The 23270-nt window shown below is 46.4% G+C and overlaps 2 protein-coding genes and 1 long non-coding RNA gene across 6 annotated transcripts in view; 2 read left to right on the top strand and 1 right to left on the bottom strand.

Annotated features, from left to right (window-relative positions):
* The window catches only part of ALG1 (ALG1 chitobiosyldiphosphodolichol beta-mannosyltransferase), a 68766-nt gene extending 53620 nt beyond the window's left edge, over positions 1-15146 (top strand). The window contains exons 1-13 of one of the 3 annotated variants that reach the window (XM_061473888.1): positions 818-971; positions 1083-1160; positions 1411-1514; positions 1996-2144; positions 2888-2977; positions 7163-7273; positions 8203-8324; positions 9386-9424; positions 9996-10055; positions 12133-12243; positions 13183-13297; positions 14534-14609; positions 14929-15146. In XM_061473888.1, the coding sequence (XP_061329872.1) occupies positions 908-971; positions 1083-1160; positions 1411-1514; positions 1996-2144; positions 2888-2977; positions 7163-7273; positions 8203-8324; positions 9386-9424; positions 9996-10055; positions 12133-12243; positions 13183-13297; positions 14534-14609; positions 14929-15054 (1245 nt within the window). In that variant the 5' untranslated portion in view covers positions 818-907 and the 3' untranslated portion in view covers positions 15055-15146. Of the gene's footprint in view, positions 1-817; positions 972-1082; positions 1161-1409; positions 1515-1995; positions 2145-2887; positions 2978-7162; positions 7280-8202; positions 8325-9385; positions 9425-9995; positions 10056-12132; positions 12244-13182; positions 13298-14533; positions 14610-14928 lie in introns of those variants that run through there. The other 2 variants (XM_061473886.1, XM_061473887.1) reach the window with 2 other exon arrangements.
* A 2067-nt stretch (positions 15147-17213) lies between these two features.
* Positions 17214-23268, bottom strand: EEF2KMT (eukaryotic elongation factor 2 lysine methyltransferase). 2 transcript variants are annotated; one of them, XM_061473889.1, is made up of 8 exons: positions 23156-23266; positions 23003-23065; positions 21940-22020; positions 21645-21746; positions 21336-21469; positions 20258-20565; positions 18398-18547; positions 17214-17699 (listed from the first exon to the last, which is right to left on the bottom strand). In XM_061473889.1, exons 1-8 carry the CDS (start codon positions 23231-23233, stop codon positions 17599-17601), a joined length of 1017 nt encoding a protein of 338 aa, XP_061329873.1. In that variant the 5' UTR covers positions 23234-23266; the 3' UTR covers positions 17214-17598. The 2 variants fall into 2 exon arrangements, with proteins under 2 accessions (XP_061329873.1, XP_061329874.1); XM_061473890.1 differs by lacking the exon at positions 17214-17699 and adding an exon at positions 17830-17924 and having other exon boundaries at positions 23156-23268.
* On the top strand, positions 19334-21843 carry LOC133279765 (uncharacterized). Its single transcript, XR_009746976.1, has 2 exons — positions 19334-19651; positions 20083-21843. It is a non-coding gene; the product is annotated as an uncharacterized LOC133279765 (long non-coding RNA).
* Positions 23269-23270: the final 2 nt, after the last annotated feature.

Raw genomic sequence — 23270 nt, 5'->3', positions numbered from 1 at the left:
CGGCCGGCGGCGGTGCAACCCTAGCGGGGGCCGCTTAGCGCCGCGGCCGCAGCTCGGCACGGGGAGCGCAGGACGGAGGGAGGGGGGGGATCCTGCCCCTGGGCTCCGCTGTGGTGGGAACCCCCCTACAGTCCTGATCCAGCTCGGGGGCAACAGCACAAGAGGGACGTGGAACTGTTGGAGAGAGTCCAGAGGAGGCCATGGAGATGCTGTGAGGGCTGGAGCAGCTCTGCTCTGGAGCCAGGCTGAGAGAGCTGGGCTGGTTCAGCCTGGAGAAGAGAAGGCTCCTTAAGGGGAGACCTTAGAGCAGATCCAGTGCCTAAAGGGGCTACAAGAAACCTGGAGAGGGGCTTTGGACAAGGGCCTGTAGGGACAGGACAAGGGGGAATGGCTTTAACCTGACAGAGGGGAGACTGAGGTGAGAAGTTCTTCCCTGTGAGGGTGCTGAGGCGCTGGCACAGGGTGCCCAGAGAAGCTGTGGCTGCCCCATCCCTGGCAGTGTTCAAGGCCAGGTTGGATGGGGCTTGGAGCAACCTGGTCTGGCGGAAGGTGTCCCTGCCCGTGGCAGGGGTTTGGAACTGGATGGGCTTTAAGGTTCGCTCCACCCCAAACCAGCCCATACGATTCTCTATCACCCGGCTCCTACCTCTGCTCTCTCACGAGTCTGACCCCACCTTCTTATACCGCACAGCCGCAAGGGGGCGTCCCGCCACCTCTTTCCTGCCTCTGGCGCAGCAAAATGGCGGCGGGTGGTGGGATGTTGCTGCTGTTGCTGGCGGCGGTGGCGGCGGTACTGACGGCACTGACGGCACTGATGGCCTGGCTGTGGCGGCGGCGGCAGGTAGCGGCGGGCGGCGCGGGGCGGGTGTGCGTGGCGGTGCTGGGCGACCTGGGCCGCAGCCCGCGGATGCAGTACCACGCGTTGTCGCTGGCCCGGCACGGACGTGACGTCGCGCTGTTGGGCTACCTCCGTGAGTGAGGGGAGCGGGGGAGGGAGCCTGAGGGGACCCTGCCGCGGCGGCCGGGCACGGGCAGTTCGGTAGCGGGGGTCACTCCTCTGACGGGTCTCTCCCATCTGGCAGAGAGCAGGCCGCACGGAGACGTGTTGCGGAGCGGGAGGATACGGCTGGTGCCCGTGACGGACCTGTGCGGTCTGCGAGGTGAGCGCGGGGCGGCCCCGGCGCTGCGGCCGAACGAGGGGGGCTGGTGTTCGGGAGGGGAAACGTGGTTTAATGGGGGAAAACCAACAACCAAGGTAGGGGTTAGGCCTCGTTGCCGGCGGCCTGTGTGGGTCTGCACGTTCTTGGTGCGTTTTTTTATAGAGCACGGTTAATTTAAACCTTTCTGGTTCTGTTACAACGTGCCCGGAGAGCTGTTAATATTCTTACAGGGTTTTTTGTCCTTTCCCAGTTGGTCCAAAGCTTTTCCAGTATGTTGTAAAAGTCGTTGTGCAAGCAGTGCAGTTACTATACGCGATGCTGAAGATAGATCAGCCATCCTATATTCTTCTCCAGGTATGTTTTGGGGCTAATTTTGATAAATACTGCCACATTACAGGGTATTTTTAGCAGTCTCAGACACATTCTATTTATTTGAGAGCTACAGCTGGCCTAAGGAATGGTGTAAATCTATATCAGGTGATATTTTTTGCTCTAAACGTGGATTTTCTTGTTAACATCTCATGTTTGTTCTTTGGTTAGCTGTTGATCTTTCAAACTTCCTTAGCATGGATAGTAGTAAAGAATAAATCTTAATAGCAATACATATGTAATTATTAGAGGGGAATGTTGATCCTGATCCAGCAGTAAAATTCAAAGTACCCACCAGTCCATATAGGAGAAACTGGCAGTTCTGTACTTGGTGAATACAGAATCTTTCATTAAGATCATTTAAAGCAATGTAACCTCAGTCATTTTTATTTTCCTGGTAACTGCTTAGTGGTTGTCACTGAATCTCACTTTTATGCTATTTTGACTTGATTTATTCCTTAAACAGAACCCTCCAGGCTTACCTGCCATAGCTGTGACCTGGCTAGCATGTCTCTTCTGGAGAAGCAAGCTGATCATTGATTGGCACAACTATGGATACACTGTAATGAGTCTGAGCCATGGAAGAAATCACCCGCTGGTACAAATTGCAAAATGGTTTGTACAGTTATTTCTTCTTGTCTTTGTAAGTTACATACCTTGCTGAATTCATAAGGATGAAAAACAGCTGGGAGAATATGTTGATATTCTAATGGCTTTAATCTGCAAGAGGGGAGATTGCGATGAGATTTTAGGCAGAAGCCTAAGCCTCACCCTATGAGTTTTAGGGTACCTTCAGTCCAAACGAGTCTGTGAATGTATTAGCAGAGGCCTGGTTTTGTGAAGGATTTCTGGATTGTGCTGTGTTAAACTACTCTGTTTCAGAAAGCAGGTTCCATGGAATGCGTTTGTCAAGCATGTAGTAAGGTGATCTGATGAAGTAGGCAGTTGCTTTTATGTGCATGTGCAGACTTTGATCTTGTTATTATAATTTATTTATATGTACTGTGTTTTTTTTTTTATTTACTCTCTAATGCTGCTTTACAGTCCAGCTCATCTTTAAATGTCTGTTTCTTGCTGAATCTAGTTGATTTTATGTAAAGGCTTTAAAGGCTTTTGAGTGTGGTGTTCTTAGGCCTTAAAAGGGTAAGAAAATGATGCTGCATCCCTTCTCATAAACTGATCCTGCCTCAGTACAAGGAGTCAGTCAATAATTGGTTATTAAATTGCAGTTACTGGAGGCAGTTGGGTTTCTTTTGGTTCTGTTTGGCTTTGCATCAGCATGTGCCATGGTGGGCAGTTGTTAGGCTGATACAGTTGCCTGCCTGTGATATTTCTAACTATGATTTCATGTCTGTCAGGTATGAAAAGCTTTTTGGACGTTTGTCTGACTATAACTTGTGTGTCACTAATGCAATGAAAGAAGATCTCTGGGTGAATTGCAACATAAAGTAAGTCACACACCTCTAACGAATGAGTATGCAAAGTAAAATGAAAGAACATATTCCTGACAATTCTGGATCCAGAGGAATCATACAAAAGCAACTTTCCTAAGCTCATGCATCAGCACTGAAACACATCACCTCAGTTTTGTATGGGGTTGTGGAGTGGGGGCATTCAAGAATCTTCATTACTCTTCATAATTCCACCCAGTCAGTTGCCTGAACCTATAATAAATGCTTGGAGCACTGTAGAGTTATCCCAGCTGCTCCAGCCAATGAGCCGGCTTCAGTTGGAGCTTGGCTCAGATGCCTCTATACAAATGCCCGTAGCATGGGGAACAAACAAGAGGAATTAGAGATGTGTGCACGTCTATGGGGGTATGATGTAATAGGCATCACAGAAACATGGTGGGATGGCTCCTATGACTGGAGTGTTGGAATGGAAGGTTACAGGTTCTTTAGGAAAGACAGGCCTGGCAGGTGGGGAGGGGGAGTTGCCCTTTATGTTAGGGATAGGCTGGAGAGTATGGAACTCTGTCTGGGGACAGGTGAGCAGTCAACAGAGTTTGTGGGTCAGGGTTAAAGGGAATATAGCTATGGGAGACATTACGGTGGGGATCTGTTACAGACCTCCTGATCAAGGAGAACCTGTGGATGAAGCACTCCATAGACAGATAGGAAAAGCCTCACGCTCGCAGGCCCTTGTTCTCATGGGTGACTTCAACCAGCCTGACATCTGTTGGAAGGATGGTACGGCCCGGCACAAGCAATCCAGGAGGTTCCTCGATTGTGTAGAAGACAACTTTCTTCTGCAAGTAATAGAGAAGCCAACAAGGAGAGGTGCCATGCTTGACCTCATGCTCACCAACAGGGAAGGGCTCGTTGGAAATGTGACTCTCCAGGGCAGCCTTGGATACAGCGATCATGAGATGCTTGAATTTGAGATCCTCAGGACAGTGAGAAGAGCGTGCAGCAAGCTCACTGCCCTGGACTTCAAAAGAGCAGACTTTGGCCTCTTCAGGAACCTGCTTTGGAAGGTTCCATGGGATACAGCCCTAGAGGGCAGAGGGGCCCAAGACTCTTGGTTGATATTCAAGGATCACCTGCTACAAGCTCAGGAGTGTTGCATCCCAACCAGAAGGAAGTGCAGCAGGAGGGCCAGGAGACCTCCTTGGATGGATAAGGAGCTCCTGAGGAAAATTCAAATGAAAAAAAGAGGCTTATAATAAGTGGAAGCAAGGACAGGTGGCATGGGAAGAGTACAGGGATGTTGTCCGGGAAGCTAGGGACCAGGTTAGGAAAGCTAAGGCCCAGTTAGAATTAAACTTAGCTAGAGGTATTAAGGATAACAGGAAAGGATTCTACAGGTACATAGCAAATAAAAAACAGACTAGGGAGAATGTAGGCCCCCTCAGGAAGCTCTCAGGAGAACTGGCTACACAGGATTTGGAGAAGGCTGAGGTTCTGAATGACTTCTTTGCCTCGGTCTTCACTGGCAAAGGCTCTGACCAAACCACCCAAGTCTTGAAAGGCAGATGCAGGGACTGTGAGAATGAAGACCTTGGGCCCACTATAGGAGAGGAACTGGTTCGAGACCATCTTAAAAATCTGAATGTGTACGAGTCCGTGGGTCCTGATGAGATCCATCCGTGGGTCCTGAAGGAGCTGGCAAATGAAGTTACGAAGCCGCTGGCCATCATATTTGAGAAATCATGGCAGTCAGGTGAAGTTCCTGATGACTGGAAAAAGGGAAATACAACCCCCATTTTCAAGAAGGGGAAAATGGATGACCCGGGGAATTACAGACCAGTCAGTCTCACCTCTGTGCCTGGCAAAATCTTGGAGCAGATTCTCCTGGATGGCATGTTAAGGCACATGAAAAACAACAAGGTGCTTGGTGACAGCCAGCATGGCTTCACTGAAGGGAAATCCTGCCTGACCAACTTGGTGGCCTTCTATGATGGGGCTACGGAACTGATGGACAGGGGTAGAGCAGTTGATGTCATCTACCTGGACTTGTGTAAAGCGTTCGACACTGTCCCACACGACATCCTTGTCTCTAAATTGGAGGGACATCAATTTAATGGATGGACCACTCGGTGGATAAGGAGCTGGCTGGATGGCCGCACACAAAGAGTTGTGGTCAATGGCTGGAGACCAGTAACGAGTGGTGTCCCTCAGGGATCGGTGTTGGGACCGGTCTTGTTCAACATCTTTGTCGCTGACATGGACAGTGGGATTGAGTGCGCCCTCAGCAAGTTTGCCGATGACTCCAAGCTGTGCTGTTCTGTCGTGGTTTAAACCCAGTCAGGTAACTTGTTCACTCACTCCCAGTGAGTGGTGCCGAGCTGACAACAATCGAGGTCCGTGTCCGTCTCCCCCCCACCCTGCACTGGGGCTCTCCCCTTCCCCGCTCCCGGAGGAACGGGGAGGAGGATCGAGAGAGTGCAACTCCTACGGGTTGAGACAAGAACAGTCCAGCAACAAATCACCACCGCTACTATCAGCTAAAACAATGATAAGGGAAAATAACAAGGGAAGAGAATACGATACCACCGGCCAAGAAAGCGAGTTCCACCCGGAAGCCCCTGTCCTTCCGGGTAACTCCCAGTTACCCCCCACCCCGGGCATGACGTGCTGTGGTATGGAATACCTCCCCGGCTAGCCCGGGTCAGGCGCCCCGTCTCTGCTTCCTCGCAGCTTCCCCTCCTCCCTGGCAGAGCATGAGCCTCACAGAGTCCTTGGTCAGGGTAAACATCACTTAGCAACAACCGAAAACATCGGCTTCACCAACACTGTTCTCAAACTAGAAGTCAAAACACAGCACTGCACCAGTTAACACAAAGGAAAAACATGACTGCTACTGCTGAACCCAGGACAGGTTCACTCGATACGCTGGAGGGAAGGAATGCCATCCAGAGGGACCTTGACACACTTGCAAGGTGGGCTGATGAAGTTTAACCATGCCAAGTGCAAGGTCCTACACCTGGGTCGGAGCAATCCCAGGCACAGCTACAGGTTGGGCAGAGAAGAGATTCAGAGCAGCCCTGTGGAGAAGGACTTGGGGGTGTTGGTTGATGAGAAAATGAACATGGGCCGGCTTCAGTGTGCGCTTGCAGCCCAGAAAGCCGACCGTATCCTGGGCTGCATCAAAAGGAGCGTGACCAGCAGGTCGAAGGAGGTGATCCTGCCCCTCTACTCTGCTCTCGTGAGACCTCACCTGAAGTATTGTGTGCGGTTCTGGTATCCTCAACATTAAAAGGACATGGAACTGTTAGAACAAGTCCAGAGAAGGGCCACGAGGATGATCAGGGGACTGGAGCACCTCCCGTATGAAGACAGGCTGAGAAAGCTGGGGCTGTTCAGCCTGGAGAAGAGAAGGCTGCGTGGAGACCTCATAGCAGCCTTCCAGTATCTGAAGGGGGCCTATAGGGATGCTGGGGAGGGACTCTTCATTAGGGACTGTAATGATAGGACAAGGGGTAATGGGTTAAAACTTAAACAGGGGAAGTTTAGATTGGATATAAGGAGGAGATTCTTTCCTGTTACTGTGGTGAGGCACTGGAATGGGTTGCCCAGGGAGGTTGTGAATGCTCCATCCCTGGCAGTGTTCAAGACCAGGTTGGACGAGGCCTTGGGTGATATGATTCAGCATAAGGTGTCCCTGCCCCTGGCAGGGGGGCTGGAACTTGATGATCTTAAGGTCCTTTCCAACCCTAACTGTTCTATGATAATTAACACTGCATTGATGAGAAGGTGGCAGGCTGGGGGTTGTGGATGTTTGCTCCCAAGCTCCTTAGAATCAGAATGAAGCAGACATCACTGCATTTCTTAACACTTAGTCTGCCCTACAAGTTTTTGTTTTGCAGTCAGAAGGCTTTAAGATCCAAGTTGCTCAGGATCAGTTACCAAGTAAGTTGAAAAGTCAGGACTGTGATGCCTGCAGTTCTTACAGTTGCATTACACCCCTTGGATGTGCACAGGAGAAGGGGGCCTTTGTACAATTGTATGTCCCCCTGGGTATATCCCAGCAAACTTCAGGAATACAGAAAATTGTCAGACTCAAAAATCAATGATTTTGCTGGTTGATTTACTTAATTACCTTCTGCGTTACCCTGTTGTAGGCTGTCACTGCACCATATATATGTTGTTACATGTGTTCTTTACTGAACTTGTGAATTTATTCCATCTCAGGGCAGTAACGCTCTATGACAAGCCAGCTGCTTATTTTAAGGAAACACCATTAGAACTTCAACATCGTTTGTACATGAAACTTGCTGAAGACTATGAGCCTTTTAAACCACGGTATGTGTAAGTCAAGTGTGCAGTTGCAGTCCTTAAAGGGATAACAGAGTCATTGCACTGAGTTACCAGAAACACTGTTGCATGGGGTCAGGAGTCACTGAGCACCAGTAGGCAGAGTGGACTCTGTGCCCTTAGCCAACAGCTGCTTCTGTGCAAGTTACCTTCATTGTCCTTAGGAAAGGCCAGAGTAAGTGAAATCCTTGAACTGTGGTAACACAGTGCTTGGCGTGTGAAATAACAGAAGTGTTTGATTTTCGAAGCAGTTGGCAGAAGCACTGAGGCAATCTGTAGTAGGATCTCTCTAGGGTGGACTTAGCAGTTGTCTAGTTCCCATTTTGCTGGGGGACAGTGGCTGGCTTCATTTGTAGTATCCCTTCTTTTCACTGACCACAGAGAATGTTCAGGATCTTGGTCTAAGCATTAAACATTCTCCTCTGGTTCTGTGTAGAATGTCTCCTATAACAGATTTATAAGGGGAGTCACTTTACCAAACTAGTGCTTGAAAAAGATGTGAAAGCTTTAGTATGTAGCAGTTTCTTTTTGGAAATGACTGCCACAAAATGAGTTCTGAGTTTGATCGAATAAAATGCACTCTTGGGCTCCATGCTGTACTCTGTGTTTGAGGCAGAGCTGGAAAGAGGCTGGCTGTTTTCTCAACTTGTTGAGGAAAACACTGTCAGAAGGTGGAGTTGTGCCCATAGCATTAGTGTCAGGAGGCTCTTGGTAGCAACAGGAAAGAGTAAAATGATCTCTCTTATGATCAGGTCTCTTTCTCTCTGCAGCTCAGTATTGTAATGACTGTGTTTCTAGCGAAGTTGAGCAGCAAATCTGACAAAGTGTTTTGAAATGCAGGTCAGTTCAGGGTAGTGTTGCCTCTGTGTGTGCTGGCTGTTTGTGTAGCCCATCCTCAGAAAATTCTGTTTCCTTAGTACAGAGTCTGTCAGTTGGAGTGGTGAGAAATCAGCCTTTACAGAAGTGGATGGAAGCAGTGGACACGTGAAGAAGAGCAGAACACGGCCAGCACTTCTCATCAGCAGCACAAGTTGGACAGGTGTGGAGACAGAGAGGGTTATTTCTAATGTTTAGCCACTATTTAACAAAAGAGAAAAGAAGGGCTCTTTGTACTTCCTCACGCTTGACACACTGCAGAGGCACATGTCACCAGTGCCAAAATTGTGTTTTTCATCGAGTCCTAGAATGTTTTGGGTTGGAAAGGACCTTAAAGCTCATCCAGTTCCATCCCCCTGCCATGGGCAGGGACACCTTCCACAAGACCAGGTTGCTCCAAGCCTTGTCCAGCCTGGCCTTGAACACTGCCAGGGATGGGGCAGCCACAGCTTCTCTGGGCACCCTGTGCCAGCACCTCAGCACCCTCACAGGGAAGAACTTCTGCCTAAGAGCTCATCTCAGTCTCCCCTCTGTCAGGTTAAAGCCATTCCCCCTTGTCCTGTCCCTACAGGCCCTTGTCCAAAGTCCCTCTCCAGGTTTCTTGTTGGCCCTTTTGGGTACTAGAAGATTGTTGCGAGGTCTGCCCTGAGCCATCTCTTGGCTGTAAGAATTTGAAGACAAGTTGTAAATTATCTATCTTGGTGACTAAAAATGAATTATTTGTAGAGCTGTTTTGTAATTGTAGAGGCTGAGCTTCAGGAATGATTAGAAGAAATTTCCTACTTTTAACTTCAGTTTTCTTGCATGATGGTGTAAATTAGATTAAAAAAATAAAACATTTGATCCTTTATTTCTGATAATGTGTGTAAACAAATCCATCGCTAGTAACCATGGGCAGGGTTGTCTGTACATCTGAGTTAACAGGGCAGTTTCTACCATGAGTTATCTACCTTTAGAATCTAGAAAGTCTTAACTTGATAGCTTTGAGGGTGTATAGTATTTGGGCTCAGTTGTCTGCGGTGTGGCCAGTAAGGTGAGCAAATAAGCACATGATATGGTTATAGATTTATGAGAATGGTTACAGCAGATTTTAAACAGAAGCATAGTCCATACTTCAGTCACGTAGGGGAAGGTGAGGAAAGTTTTAGTTGTGGTTATTTAATGACAGTAATTCATTATAAATGATTGAAATATGAATGTCACTAATAAAGCCTTCTCTTTCAGAGGATGAAGACTTTTCAGTCCTTTTAAAAGCTTTAGAAGGTAGGTGTGAAGGATTTAATCTTGCCTATTCCAAGGGGAATGGTTGTACTCTGGACAGTTAGGAAGGGGTTTGCTAAAGAGCAGTACATCCAAAGGTGTGTTGGATTAATTAGAGGTGGTTTAAGAGCTCTAGCTGAACTAGAGAAGTGCAAGGTCTGGATTCAGTTAGAGTAGTTGTCACAGAGAATTGTATTTCTAGCTGGCTTGTGGACTGCAGTTTTCTAAGCTATTACATACACTATCCATAGGCATCTGCTCATAGGAAAGCACCTTGTCTTACTTCATAGACTTTGCAGCTGTGCTTTTGAACTTGATATATTGAAGCAGCTGATGTGGTGTGTGGTCAAACAAATGCTTCATGAATAGTGCGTGTGAAATGGACCATTATTTATTTCAGCTTTAACACCAACATTTAACATGTTTTAAGATTTCTGAGTTTGCCCCTGTTTTACTAGGTGTATGCTATTAAGAAATTACTTGAAGTAGGAAACTAAACAGTTAATACCCTGTGATCATTTTTAAACCACTGTATATTTGTCAGCTCTAAACAGTTTTTATTTATCTTCTCCAGGTTATGAGCAGTACATCAATGAAGGAGTCAAGCTTCCACCTTTAGTATGCGTGATAACAGGTAATAGTTTATTTGCGTTACAGTTGTTTCAGTGCTAATGCAGAAGACTTCACTGCCACTTCTGCTTTGTGCTGACTCTTGTGTTGATGGTGAAGACACAAGGGAGTAGTGATTTACAGTTGGGCTGTTACAGCCATGCAGTCATGGCACACCTTTAAAGAGGAGAAGCTTTCAGCCTCACTCTGTAGTACAGCTATGCATTACTCCACGCTCAAAAAAATTTATACTCAGCATTGAGATGCTACTGCAAGAGAAACATAAGATGTGATGTTTGGAGTGTGTCCTGGGTTCAGCAGTAGCAGTCATTTTTCTCCTTGGTAGCTGGTGCAGTGCTGTGTTTTGACTTTTGGCCTGGGAACAGCGCTGATAACAATGAAGTTTTGGTTTGGCCAAGGACTTTGTGAGCCTCATGCTCTGCCAGGGAGGAGGGGAAGCTGGGAGGAAGCAGAGACAGGACACCTGACCCAAACTGACTAAAGAGGTATTCCCTACCACAGCACGTCATGCCCAGGATGTAACTGGGAGTTACCCGGAAGGGCTGGGGGACTGCGGGGTTGGAGAAGGTATTGGTTGGTGCTTGGTCTGGTGGGGTGGGGCAAGTTATCGGTCGGCTGGTGGTGAGGTGTTGTATTCTCTTCCCTTGCTATTTCCTTTATCATTATTATTATTGGTGGTAGCAGCAGTGATTTATGTTATACCTTATTTACTAAACTGTTCTTATCTCTACCTATGGGAGTTGGAGTTGCATTCTTTTCTATTCTCTGTCCTTCCGAGAGCAGGGGGAGGAAAAGAAGGGGGGGAGTGAGTGAACGAGTTGCCTGACTAGGTTTAAACCACGACAGAGTGCTAAGCAGAACAGTTATTTAGTGCTGGAAAAGAGGAGCATCAAATGAAGTTTTGCCAAAGAATTATGTAGACAGAGTGAATATTCCTTGATTAACTTTCTCGTTAAGATCAAACTAAAACTTAGTGTGATTTTGAAGGGCCAATTGTACAGATCAGATTTGTCATTAGTTATTTGGTTATCACATGGCTGTAGGCAGAATGCAGGTTAAGACTGAGGAAATTGATGGGCTGATAAGGCCAGTTGTATGAGCTTCAGCAAGCCCGAGTGCGGGTCCTGCACTTAGGTCACAACAACCCCATGCAATGCTCCAGGCTTGGGGAAGAATGGCTGGAAAGCTGCTCACAGAAAATGACTTGGGGATGCTGGTCAGCAGCAGCTGAAAACAACCCAGCTTGTGCCCAGGCAGTCGAGAAAGCCAACAGCATCCTGGCCTGGATCAGCACCAGTCTGGCAGCAGGGCTAGGGCAGTGATCAATCCCCTGTACTGAGCACTGGTGAGGCTGCACCTCAAATCCTGTGTTTGGTTCTGGGCCCCTCGCAACAAGAGAGACATTGAGGTGCTGGAGCGGGTCCAGAGAAAGGCAATGGAGCTGGTGAAGGGTCTGGAGCACAAGTGTGATGAGGAACTGCTGAGGGAACTGGGGGGGTTTAATCTGGAGAAGAGAAGGTTCAGCGGGATGTTATCACACCCTACAGCTACCTGAAAGGAGGATGGAGCCAGGAGGTGGCCGGTCTCTTCTCCCGAGTAACAAGTGATGGGACAAGAGGAAACAGCCTTGAGCTGCACCAGGAGAGGTTTAGATGGGATATTTGAGAAAATTTCTTCCTTAAAATAGTGGTCCAGCATTGAAATAGGCTGCCCAGGGCAGTGGTGGAGTCACTGTTCCTGGAGATATTGAAAGATGTGTGGATGTGGCACTTGGGACCATCATTTAATGGACTGGACAATGCTGGGATAGCAGTGGAGCTTCATGATCTTAAAGGTGTTTTCCAGCCTAGATGATTCTGTATTGATGCAGATTCTTCTAAATACTGAGTAAGAGAGAAGTCCGTGTTCATATGGCTTTAAAGGGGACATGTTTTTTATGTGTCTTTCTGAAGATTGTGTGTAGTATCCTTTTGGGTACCTGATATAACAGGAGCTTGTAGCTGTATAGGCACATGCACATTCCACAGTGTTTTCAGTCATCTTATTAAATATTAGACATATTTTTTCCTGTTTTTAAACAGGTAAAGGACCGTTAAAGGACTACTACAATGGGCTGATAAACAAGCTGCACTTCAAACATATCCAAATCTGTACACCATGGCTTGAAGCTGAGGATTACCCTCTTCTGCTTGGTAAATAGTGGATTATGAAATAGGCTTGAGAATGTGTGAGAAACTACTCAGCACGTTTGCAGAGAGCTGTCAGAGACTTTGCACAGGAGCTGGTAGAATATAGTAAGTGAATGAAATTGCTGCTTAGTGATAGGGTATTTGTGGGTTTGACTTGTGCCAGCTAAATTTCTCTAACTAGAGTTCTTCACTGTTATCCCAAGACGTAGGTGTAGTACCCAAGTTGCTCTTTTAGCCTGTTTTTTGTACTCTTTCTTTTAACTGAGCTGGAATACAGTGTGCCCATGGATGTGGATGTTCCAGTTGACTTTCAGGGTCACTTCAGTACATGAAATCATAAAGTACTTGGCTGGGCAACCAAAAGTAGTTAAAATTCTGACGTATGTTTGGAATAGTATTCGCTCAGCATGTTCATTGTATTAGCATAAAGTGTGAGTAAGCTTAATAAAGTAGTAAAATACACATTCAACTTGATCTGCATTCTGCAGGGTTAGAGCCTGCCAATTTCTGTGCCTGTAAAACACTGTTACTTGGTACTTTTTAACTAACGTCTATAAAATCACACTGTAATGCCTCTCTTCTGGAACCACTTGAGCTGAAAGAGGTCGCTAGCGAGCTATGCAGTGATCCCTTCTGGATTGTGGTGTTTTCCGGGACAGTATCGGTTCTTAGCAGGTAAAGAGGCAGAAAGGCTGATTTAAGATACCTGAAATGTTAAAATTCCCTGAAATCTAACATGCACTTGTGTTTCTAAATCCTGACTGATGTTAGTCACAAAATACACTGTGCTTTTTTTCCTTCCCAAATGCTTGAAATGGTGTCGGTCTGTCTGGTGCTGAAGGTAGCTCATGTCCAGCTCCCGTCACCCACAGAAACAGGAAGGTTTGCAGTAAACTGGCAGAGTTGCTGTTCAGCCTCTCCTCTCTTCTCTTTGCTTTGCAGGCTCAGCAGACCTGGGTGTGTGTCTCCATAAATCATCCAGTGGTTTGGATTTACCCATGAAGGTGGTAGATATGTTTGGCTGTTGTTTACCTGTGTGTGCAATACATTTTGAATGGTAAGAGTTTGTTTATGATGCTACACTGTGAGTGGATGATGCAAAGCAGCATTTATATGAAGCAAGAGTTCAGTAGCTGCTGCATGTATCAGATGCCATGACAGTATCACACCATAATCATGTTTTAGTCCATAAATTGCAAGTAAAGGTTGTTTTATTTTAAATTTAAAAATTAACTCAAGTTTCTACAGAGTTGGGAGCATTTAAAGCAACCATTTGCCTTAAATAAATAGCTACTCTGTAATCCTTTGCTTCCATTAGCTCCTTTAAAAAGAAGCTTCCTTCTGCACAGATGTCTGTGTTCTGTGCAGGAAGGAGTGTGTGTCTAGTCACTCTTACAGTTTATGGCCTTTGGGGAAGCAGAAGGTTTAATAAAGGAAGACAAATTCTCTGTGAGGATTTCATGAACTGGCTTGTGGACAGATTTTTCCTGCTGGGTTAATCTTAAAGTAAATAATTGCCCTAATTTTTAAAGTTTGTCCAGATAAGTGGCCCAAAGACAGAGTGAGAGGACTTCCGTACTGTAATGGTAGATTTAAATATCCTGACATAGAAGAGAGAAACACTCTTTAAATTTAAATGCCTTCTTCATGCCATGTTCAAGGAATTATAGACAGGTTTGGGCTGGAAGGGACCTTAAAGCTCATCCAGTTCCAGCCCCCTGCCACAGGCAGGGACACCTTCCACTAGACCAGGCTGCTCCAAGCCCTGTCCAACCTGGCCTTGAACACTGCCAGGGATGGGGCAGCCACAGCTTCTCTGGGCACCCTGTGCCAGAGCCTCAGCACCTTCACAGGGAAGAACTTCTGCCTAAGAGCTCATCTCAGTCTCCCCTCTGTCAGGTTAAAGCCATTCCCCCTTGTCCTGTCCCTACAGGCCCTTGTCCAAAGCCCCTCTCCAGGTTTCTTGTAGCCCCTTTAGGCACTGGAGCTGCTCTAAGGTCTCCCCTTAAGGAGACTTCTCTTCTCCAGGCTGAACCAGCCCAGCTCTCTCAGCCTCTGGCTCCAGAGCAGAGCTGCTCCAGCCCTCACAGCATCTCTGTGGCCTCCTCTGGACTCGCTCCAGCAGCTCCACATCGCTCTGGGGCTGCAGACCAGCACATGGGGTCAGGTGTGAAGCTCATATCAAGACTTCCCGCATGATGGAAGTTTTGGGTGGCAATGGGCAACTTTTAGTTGTGTTTGTCCCACTCCCTGCTTTTTTTCTCACGTTTTCTTCTGTGGCTTGTGTACACAGTTTACATGAACTTGTGAAACACAATGAAAATGGTCTGATATTCAGAGACTCGGATGAACTTGCAGCACAACTAAAGGTAAAGGCGAGACTGGTTTTTCTTTCCCACTAGCTGTAAGTGCAGAGGCATCACCATGGGAGCTGCCTGTCCATATGTGTTGTTATCTCTGTGTTTTGCACTCTCTGAAGATATGGCTTTGCCTGGGGAATCTTACTGGCTTCACTTCTATTCAAATATGAATCTGAAGCTGGTTTAAATGTTGTCACTGTTATAGGACCAGACATTAGAGTGCTTTCTTCCTGCAGCACTGTAGTTCAGCGTTCGTGCTGGGGAGGCTAGAATGAGCCTAAAACGTGGTATGATGGTATTTTAATGTGGTTTTCCATTTAACTTACAGATGCTTTTCTTAGAATTCCCTGCCCTGGAAGGCAAACTCCACAGCTTCAGGAAAAACCTCCGTGCATGCAGGCAATTACGCTGGGATGAGAGCTGGGACCAGACTGTTCTGCCTTTGCTTGGGTGACTTTTGCGTGGGGAGGAGGGTGTCAAAAAAGCTGATACCCTACTGCAGCTGCCTGGATTTGCTCAACAGTGAATAAACACTTTGTATTGGCTGTGGTTGCAGTTTTTAAGTGCTTCATCTTGGAACCAGTGTTTGCGTGCACCTCTTTACCATTTGAGCTTCTTGTGTGAGTACTCATGCTGACAGTGCAGCTGAGGTTGTTTGCTGTGTGCTGACAGCATTAAGTCTTGAGGGAAGACGTGAGTCCCATGCTGAAGAACTTGAGCCTTGCCATCTGCAAGGCTCTGCCCTTCCTTATCACTTGGGATGAATCTTTAGAAAGTGGGAAGGAGGTTTAGTTGCTCTAGGAACTCGTGTGCAAAATCTGTTACCTGTGCTGCTTAAAGGTAACTTGGTGAAGATACTTAAAGAACTATTACCAGATAGACCCATTTGTACAGTAAGCACTCTAGGAGGTGATATGGGTACATTTTCTTCCAGGTGGGAAGTGCCCTTTATTAGAATTACTCAGGCTGAGGCTACAGTGGGGATTTAAATTTTCCAGCCAGTTAAGGTCACAGAACCATAGAACATTTGGGTTGGAAGGGACCCTAAAAATGATTAAGGATTCTTGCCTCGTCTTGCCTCATCTTGCCTAGACAAGCTCTGGCTATTCTCTTGTATGATTTATTGAGACAGAACCATTTTGTTTTAAAGTTTTCTTTTTTACAGTGTGTACAAGAAGGTGAAAGCACAGCCACTGGTATGTGGCAGCTTTATGGAGCACTTAGAGGAAAAGAGACCTTTCAGTGAATGTTGTCCTTGTACACTGAAGCAAATGTGCCCTTTTACTGTGAGAAAGAAAATCAAAAGCTTCCCTTTTTGAACAGGTGACTGGAAAAGGACAAAATAAACCCAAAATATTTTATTAAAGTCCATATAACTACATAAAAGGGTACTTTGCTTCATGAGTGCTACTAAGGAGAAAAATAACTGCTACAGCTGAACCCAGGACAGACACCTTCCACTAGACCAGGTTGCTCCAAGCCCTGTCCAACCTGGCCTTGAACACTGCGAGGGATGGGGCAGCCACAGCTTCTCTGGGCACCCTGTGCCAGCGCCTCAGCACCCTCACAGGGAAGAGCTTCTTCCCAGTATTTTGTCTCAATCTCCCCTCTGTCAGGTTAAAGCCATTCCCCCTTAGCCTGTCCCTACAGGCCCTTGTCCAAAGCCCCTCTCAAAGTTTCTTGTAGTGCCTTTAGCTATTGGTTTTCAAGCAAAATCCTCTACAGTAGTTTGGCCATTCCTCTGTAGCCATCAATGTGCACATGGAGATAAATTAAGCACATCCCTAATTAAACAGTAATGTCAAAAGCTTCAGAGAGGTTTCACCTTTCTATAGTGCATTTTTTTAAATCCAAGCAAGCAATCTGTACAGAACATTGAGCAACTTGAAGAATTTGGTGTTAGGGAGATAAAGGAGCTCCTGTGGGGGCTGCTAATACACATTTACTCCATAAATAGCACCTGTGAGTTCTTCCTTCTTGGGAAGACTTAGCTAAAACCTGTGTGAGGCTCTTTCTGCACATCCTACTTACTACTAGTAGTCACTGCCTCCTTCAGCTTGAGGAGCAAGATAATTCTTGCTCAAGATGATTCAAGTTTCAAGATACTCATTGTCCACTTTCTCCATCCTACAGACTGAGGTGAAAGTATTTGTTCTTTTGAGTAGCTTTTAAAACAAGGCAAATGAAGTCAAAAGAGGAGAAAGAGCAGCATATTTCATGTTGTGCTTCTGGACCAGTAGCATCCAACAAGAAAATGATGAATGGATTATGGAAAGCTTCAGAGAAGGTGAGGTCAGTTCTTCCTCCTCTACACAGAGCAGGGATACAGTGTATGATTCTGGTTTTGCTTTCTGGCTAGTCTGAGAGGATGGCTTGCCAATAGCTAGTTGTGAAAGTGACCTTATGTGACAGGAATGTGAATCAAGTTTATGTTATCACTGCAGAGTAAAGATGCATCTGATTTACAGCACCTGATTTACCTCCTCTTTCAGCTTTTGGCACTATCTGCTACATTCACTGTAGGCAGTTTTCATTATTCATTTTTAAGATGACCCAGACTGCAAGTATGCAGGTGCATACAAACAAGTATAAAAAGACACAAACCATTAAAGCTGGTTTTACTATTAAAAATGTATTTATTCCAGTGAAACACTGCTTTTTTCCCTTGTCAGTGTGAGATACTCATCCTGTGGTCCTGCAGACCTGACTCCGTTAGAAAGCAAAACATGGTCAGACAAAGAAATCCAGTTCATTTCTGTTGTCTTCTACAGAAGCAGAGCACAATATGATCAGGACTGGTTTTCCTATTGCTTAAGGTTCCCAGGTACCTTTCAGGGGCAGCAGTAATTCACTTGCTGGTAATTCACTTTGACAACAGCCCGTGCGTGGAGTTGTATCCTCAGTGCCTCTCCTGATGGTGTCTAGGACTTAAGATCACCTTGTTGCCAGGATGGAATATCTCCCGTTGCTCTGAAAACTGGAATTCTATTTGCCAAGTCTATATAAATAGCTGGAGAATAGTTACATTTGGCTGCACATCACAGAGGAAAACATGGTTGCTGTGGGCTGGAATAATTTGCCACCCAATCCCAGCTTTATCTGTAAGGATAAACACTGGGAATCAGATTTCTCCTTCATAAAATGAAAGGTAAAGTCTGCATGTCCAATTCTGTACTAAGATCTCTATCATGCTGTTTAAAGTAAGCCACAGGTGAATGCTTAGCAGTAACTTTTCTTAGACATGAACGGCAATGTTTCTGCTATGCACTGGGCATGATTTTGTGAGTTAACCATGGGCTGCAGATCAGCTGCGCCACTGGGAGACTGCAAGAGATGGGCTTTTGAGGAGTCTGTGAAGGAAAATCCCAAATCGCTCCCTGTTGTACTTCCTAGAATCATAGTTAGGGTTGGAAGGGACCTTAAGGATCATCTACTTAATCTCCAGCTGGGTTTTTTTAACCCTCACATAAAGGTTTGAAGCTGTATCTCTCTTATCACTGTGACAGTGCAGCAGATTTTCCTCCTTTAAGCTTAACCCTTTGTTAGCTCCTTCTTGCCACCAGACTTTGGATTCATCTCAGGTTGGCACTGACAAACATGTATTGTGATAGATGGGACAGACCAAAAAGCTAAGTTCCCATCTCCTGTGGGAAAGGGACTGCTTTTAGGCAGAGCACTCTTAAATCCAGTTCTAGGATAAAAATCTCACTGTTGGGCAATACCCATCATCAAAACCCACTCCTATTCATCTCTGCTTTGGGAAAGAGGCCAAGACTGTTGATGAAAAAGGCACATACCGAGTTGAGCTTGGAAGAGGTGATAGGTGTCTGGATTCCGGACTGTGGAAGCAATGTAGACCTCAGGAGGTTTTCTGTCTGCTCTGGAAGTGGAGAATTGCTGTAGCAGACCAACAAGGGCTCCAATGATCTCTGGATCATACACCACATCTGTACAAAAAGGAAAACATGACATATTTCTTGAGCATGGAGTAAAAAGCAGAATGGAAGCTACAAAACTAAAATATTCACCTTGCCAAAGAGTATGATTTTTATATTCAGGATTAAAAATTCCCAAGAAGAGCTCTTGGAAAACGCCTTTATTTTGTGTGCTATGTCAAGTTGCCCTCATCTCTAGTATCACTAAAAATCACTAAAAATCAGTGCTCCTTATTGTAAAGGCACTGTCAGATAATGTAATTAATAAGCCCAACGAGACAAGCAAAACCCCAGAGCGCTGGTGTTCTGCTACAACTGTCCTTAGCAGAAACTGGGTTGTTACAAACTAGAGGCTGATTGCAAAGGAGTTGGTTTGAACTGCAGCTGTTTTCATCTCAAATCATTTCCTTGAGAGCAGAAATAGCGATGGAAGGTCAGGCTGATGATGAAGGGGCACAAAAGATCAGCCTTACCAACCAGCACCATGATCCTGAAATGTGTCAGCCCTGCTGGGGACTGAGGCTCAAGAGGTGGTGGTTACTACACCCAAATGTGGAGATATGTGGATCCACCACCAACAGACATCTCTGTTACTCTTAGAATCACAATCAGCCAGGTTGGAAAAGACCTTTAAGATCCTCAAGTCCAACAGTTCCCCAGCACTGCCAAGGCCATCACTAAACCATGTTACTGAGGGCCTTGTCTACACAGTTTGTGAACACTTCACTGTGGTTCCACCACAGTTTGTGAACATTTGTTTGTGAACACAGTTTGTGAACACTTCCACAGTGGCTCCACCACTGCCCTGGGCAGCCTGTTCCAATGCCTGAACACCCTTTGGGGAAGAAACTGTTCCTAATATCCAGTCTAAACATCCCCTGGTGCAGGTTGAGGCTGTTTCTTCCTGCCCTATCACTTGTTACTTGGGAAAAGAGACCAACCCTCACCTCACTACAACCTCCTTTCAGGTAGCTGTAGATACAAGTTTTGATACAACATAGTAAGGAAATGTCCTCAGTAACTACTAATAGCAAACAGTAGATATGTATTGATCACCTCCAGGTTTGAGCTGCCTTCAGGAATCCAGCTTGGGCTCTACAGTACAGCTGGCATGAGGTAACACTCAAACCCTGACTATTTTATAAGATTCACATATTTAATGCATTAGGTGACCGTTTAATGACAAAAGCAGAATATTTTGTCATATTTCACCTGAATTCTTAGGTAACTCTTGCTTTGCAAAGCCCTAGATGAGGGAGTAAAATCCTCTAGCTACAGCTCAGAAATGTTCCTATTGCTACATTTTGCAGTATTAGGGGTTTTTCATATGATTCCTCCAGATTTATATACAGCGGAGATCCAAAAAGGGGTTGTGATTTGGCTTTTTGGTGGGTTGGTTGGTTGTTTAATATGTTATCCCCCAGGAGAATGCCAAGATGGCCTGTTAGTATTGATGAGGCTCTGAGCAGTGTTGGATTTATAATCTGTTTCTGGATCTTAAAATGTAGAAGGGATAAATAATTTGCTTTTTAATGTTATGTATATAGCTGCTGAACATCTGGAAAGACTAAATGGTGAAACGGACTGGGAGAAGATCTGTCACACACCTCCAGACACGGTAACTGAGACAGGGATGAGCACATCCTGCACACAGACACCTCTGTGCTTCCCCCTCTAACCTGTGCGATCATTCACCATGAGGCACAACAAGGGGGAAGGTACCTGCTGCAATGATGACATCAGGTTGAAGAGCCAACAGTTGTTTTTCTGTAACTAAGCCCCACTCAAGTTCTGCAACAACTACTTTCGGGTTTCGGTGATTTGCTCCTTCTGCCTTCTGGCCTCCAGATTCCAGCTGGATATGTTGGGCAGCTTCAGGCTCCAGGACAAAGCCATTCAAACAGATGTTTTGCTTCAGCTGCTGGAGAACGCGGTGGTGGTAGTCACTAAATATGTATGTCTTGGGATTGCAGGTTTTACAGATGGCAATTCCAGTGAAGCCGATCCCACTTCCTAATTCCAAGACTGTCCTGAAGGGTAAAGAAGTACTTAGCAAAACTCTAAGTGGAGTTAGGAAATCAAACCACCTACAATCTAAGCTTTGTCTCTGATAACACAGACAGTTGGTGAACACTGAAGAAGCCATTGTAAGGATAAAAATCAATCACTTGAAATACTGCCCTGGCATGTGGTACAAAGCATTCCCACCATGGGGATGGGACATGTTCTCACCTGGTTTTAGCCTTCTGCAGCGTGGGTGGCTCGATCTAACCAAGCTCTTTTCATACTAAGTGGAGAGAAACAGACACTTGGGTAGTGCAGTTCCTTTTCTTGTGAGCTCCATATTTTAAATTAACCTAGATGGATATTTCCTCAAAAGTGCCTGCTCCTCTCACCTGCTTATAAACAAAGCCCAGAGGAGGAGATCAGACATGTGCACCTGCACACCGAATGTATACAGTCAGATGGGATAAACCTCACCACACAGTGAGTGCAGTAGTTACTCACTAGACACTGCAGTAGCTGAAGTTGAGCAGCCAACTCCACAGAGCAGGTCAGACTACATGGTGTGACAGCTTTGATCTTAAAACCTGTTTTAAAAACACTGCGAGCTCCTCTGCTGGATTCAAGTTTTACTCTAACATCTGACTGTCAAGAATAGACCAGAGCAGCAGTTACCAGCAGCCAGAGGGTGTAGTCACTGTGGTTCTTTTGGAGGTACATTGTTAAGTTACAGTTGTGTGGCTCACTCACACTGTGAAACGTCCCTCCCCATCTCTGTCCAAGCTTATGTTGGTACCTGTTCCTGAAGCCGGAAGGGTTCTGCAGTGCCCACTCGGCAAGATGCAGAGCAGCCTCCCACGTGACGAGCCCCGTGGTTCCTTCAGAGATCACTGCCACACTCTCAGAAAGGGTGACACACTCTCCTGTAGGCTGTGGACACACAAGGCAGCCAAGGTGGATCAGCACAGACATGAGCTTTACAGTTTACAACCCATATTAGCACCTGGGAGAAGGGAAGAAGCACTCCAGGGGTTATTGTTAAAGCCAATTATTGCTTACTTCAGAGGATTAAAGTGATTTATAACACTGCAGCACTGGTTCTTACCAGTAAGTAGTGTTTGTAACAGTGAGTAGATTCTTCTTCATTTAAAATAGCTGCCAGTGGTTCGTACAGTTCATCTAGGGGCTCAGCTGTGATGGATTCATGCTGTGGGAGGCAGAACAGGCTGGGTTTGAGTAGCAAATCGTAGTGAAACAGGAAACGTATGTTAACTCATGTTTTAATACACTCTGTCATTATGTTTTATTCTGAATACTGTGGTTTGTTATTACACAAGGTCAAACTGGCCTCTTTTCAAGGAAAAAGATAACTAAGTTGCAAGGAACACCAGAAGCATTACCTTTTTGATGAGTTCAGTTAGAAAGCATCTTCTGTACCGGGCTGAAAGGGGATATTTCACACACAAAGGGTGGAGAATGGTCTAAAACAAAACCAGGAATTGAAGCCAGTTACCAAATGATGATTTTATGCCAGGCAGGAAGGGGTTAGGGAAAAAGTAGGGCTTTGTGTGTGTGTGTGTCACAAAGTGCATTCTGATTTAGTCAGTAACTAGAACTGATGCTGAGCCAGGAAAGGAAATTGGGCGACTTCTGGTTGGTTTTCTAGTTCCAGCTCTGTGGTAGAGTATGTGGTTTTCCTCCTTTGGGAAAGTAAATAGCAAAACCAAGTGGAAAGAGAGACTGTTTTGGTCTCTTCCTCCTCTTGCTTTTTTTTTTTTTCTCTCTTCAGAGAGGTGCAGAGGAGGTCAAGAAGATCCACTGAGGGGCTGAAGCACCTCTGCTCTGCAGCCAGGCTGAGAGAGCTGGGCTGGTTCAGCCTGGAGAAGGCTCCTTAAAGGGAGACCTTAGAGCAGCTCCAGTGCCTAAAGGGCCTGCAAGAAACCTGGAGAGGGGCTTTGGACGAGGGCCTGTAGGGACAAGACAAGGGGGAATGGCTTTAACCTGACAGAGGGGAGACTGAGATGAGCTCTTAGGCAGAAGCTCTTCCCTGTGAGGGTGCTGAGGCGCTGGCACAGGGTGCCCAGAGAAGCTGTGGCTGCCCCATCCCTGGGGGCGTTCAAGACCAGGCTGGACGGGGTTTGGAGCAACCTGCTCTAGTGGAAGGTGTCCCTCCAGTGGCAGGGGGCTGGAACTGGATGGGCTTTAAGGTCCCTTCCAGCCCAAACCAGTCTGGGATTCTACGATTAAAGACATCTGTGCTCAGGCACATGGGGCTTAATGTTGACGCTAAAACCAGCTAATAGCAGGAAGAGAAGGAAAACTGTTCTGCCGGGCACAATAAAAAGCTGTGACTCTGATTTTGGTAACGACGAGCAAACCCAGCTGCCGACAGCGAGCGCTCAGCTCCCCAAATATGCGCTAGGCAGCTCGGGCACCGCTGCGACACCCAGCATCCTGCCCTACCCTGTGCAGAATATCCAGGAGCAGAGAGGAGTCCATCGAGGTCCGGAGGCTGTGCTCAAGCTCCTAAAACACGATAAATAAAGGTAGTGATGCTCCTCCGTACCCCTGGGCGGCCCCCGCCAAGGGCAGCTGCTTGTGCCCGCCGTTCCGTACCGGCCACGGGAAGGAGCGGAGCTGCCGGGCCGACAGGAAGCAGCGCTGGAAGCGGAGCCCCAGCTCTGGCCCGGCCATAACGCTTCAGCGGGGTCTCGAACCGCGACTCTCCGGT

Source organism: Pezoporus flaviventris, unplaced genomic scaffold, assembly GCF_033815535.1.
Source record: "Pezoporus flaviventris isolate CSIRO_AGI_PZ_B2104156 unplaced genomic scaffold, CSIRO_AGI_Pfla_v1 ptg000078l, whole genome shotgun sequence".
Lineage (NCBI taxonomy): Eukaryota > Metazoa > Chordata > Aves > Psittaciformes > Psittacidae > Pezoporus > Pezoporus flaviventris.
This window is presented reverse-complemented; position numbering and strand designations above follow the sequence as displayed.

Bases quoted from the DNA above. Each gene is read 5' to 3' on its own strand.
- EEF2KMT (XM_061473889.1), bottom strand. From the start codon at position 23,233: ATGGCCGGGCCAGAGCTGGGGCTCCGCTTCCAGCGCTGCTTCCTGTCG. The intron at 23,066-23,155 runs GTACGGAACGGC...ATCGTGTTTTAG, and splicing joins TCCGCTCCTTCCCGTGGCCG to GAGCTTGAGCACAGCCTCCG. The intron at 17,700-18,397 runs GTATGTGCCTTT...TTATCCTTACAG, and splicing joins CCTCTTCCAAGCTCAACTCG to ATAAAGCTGGGATTGGGTGG.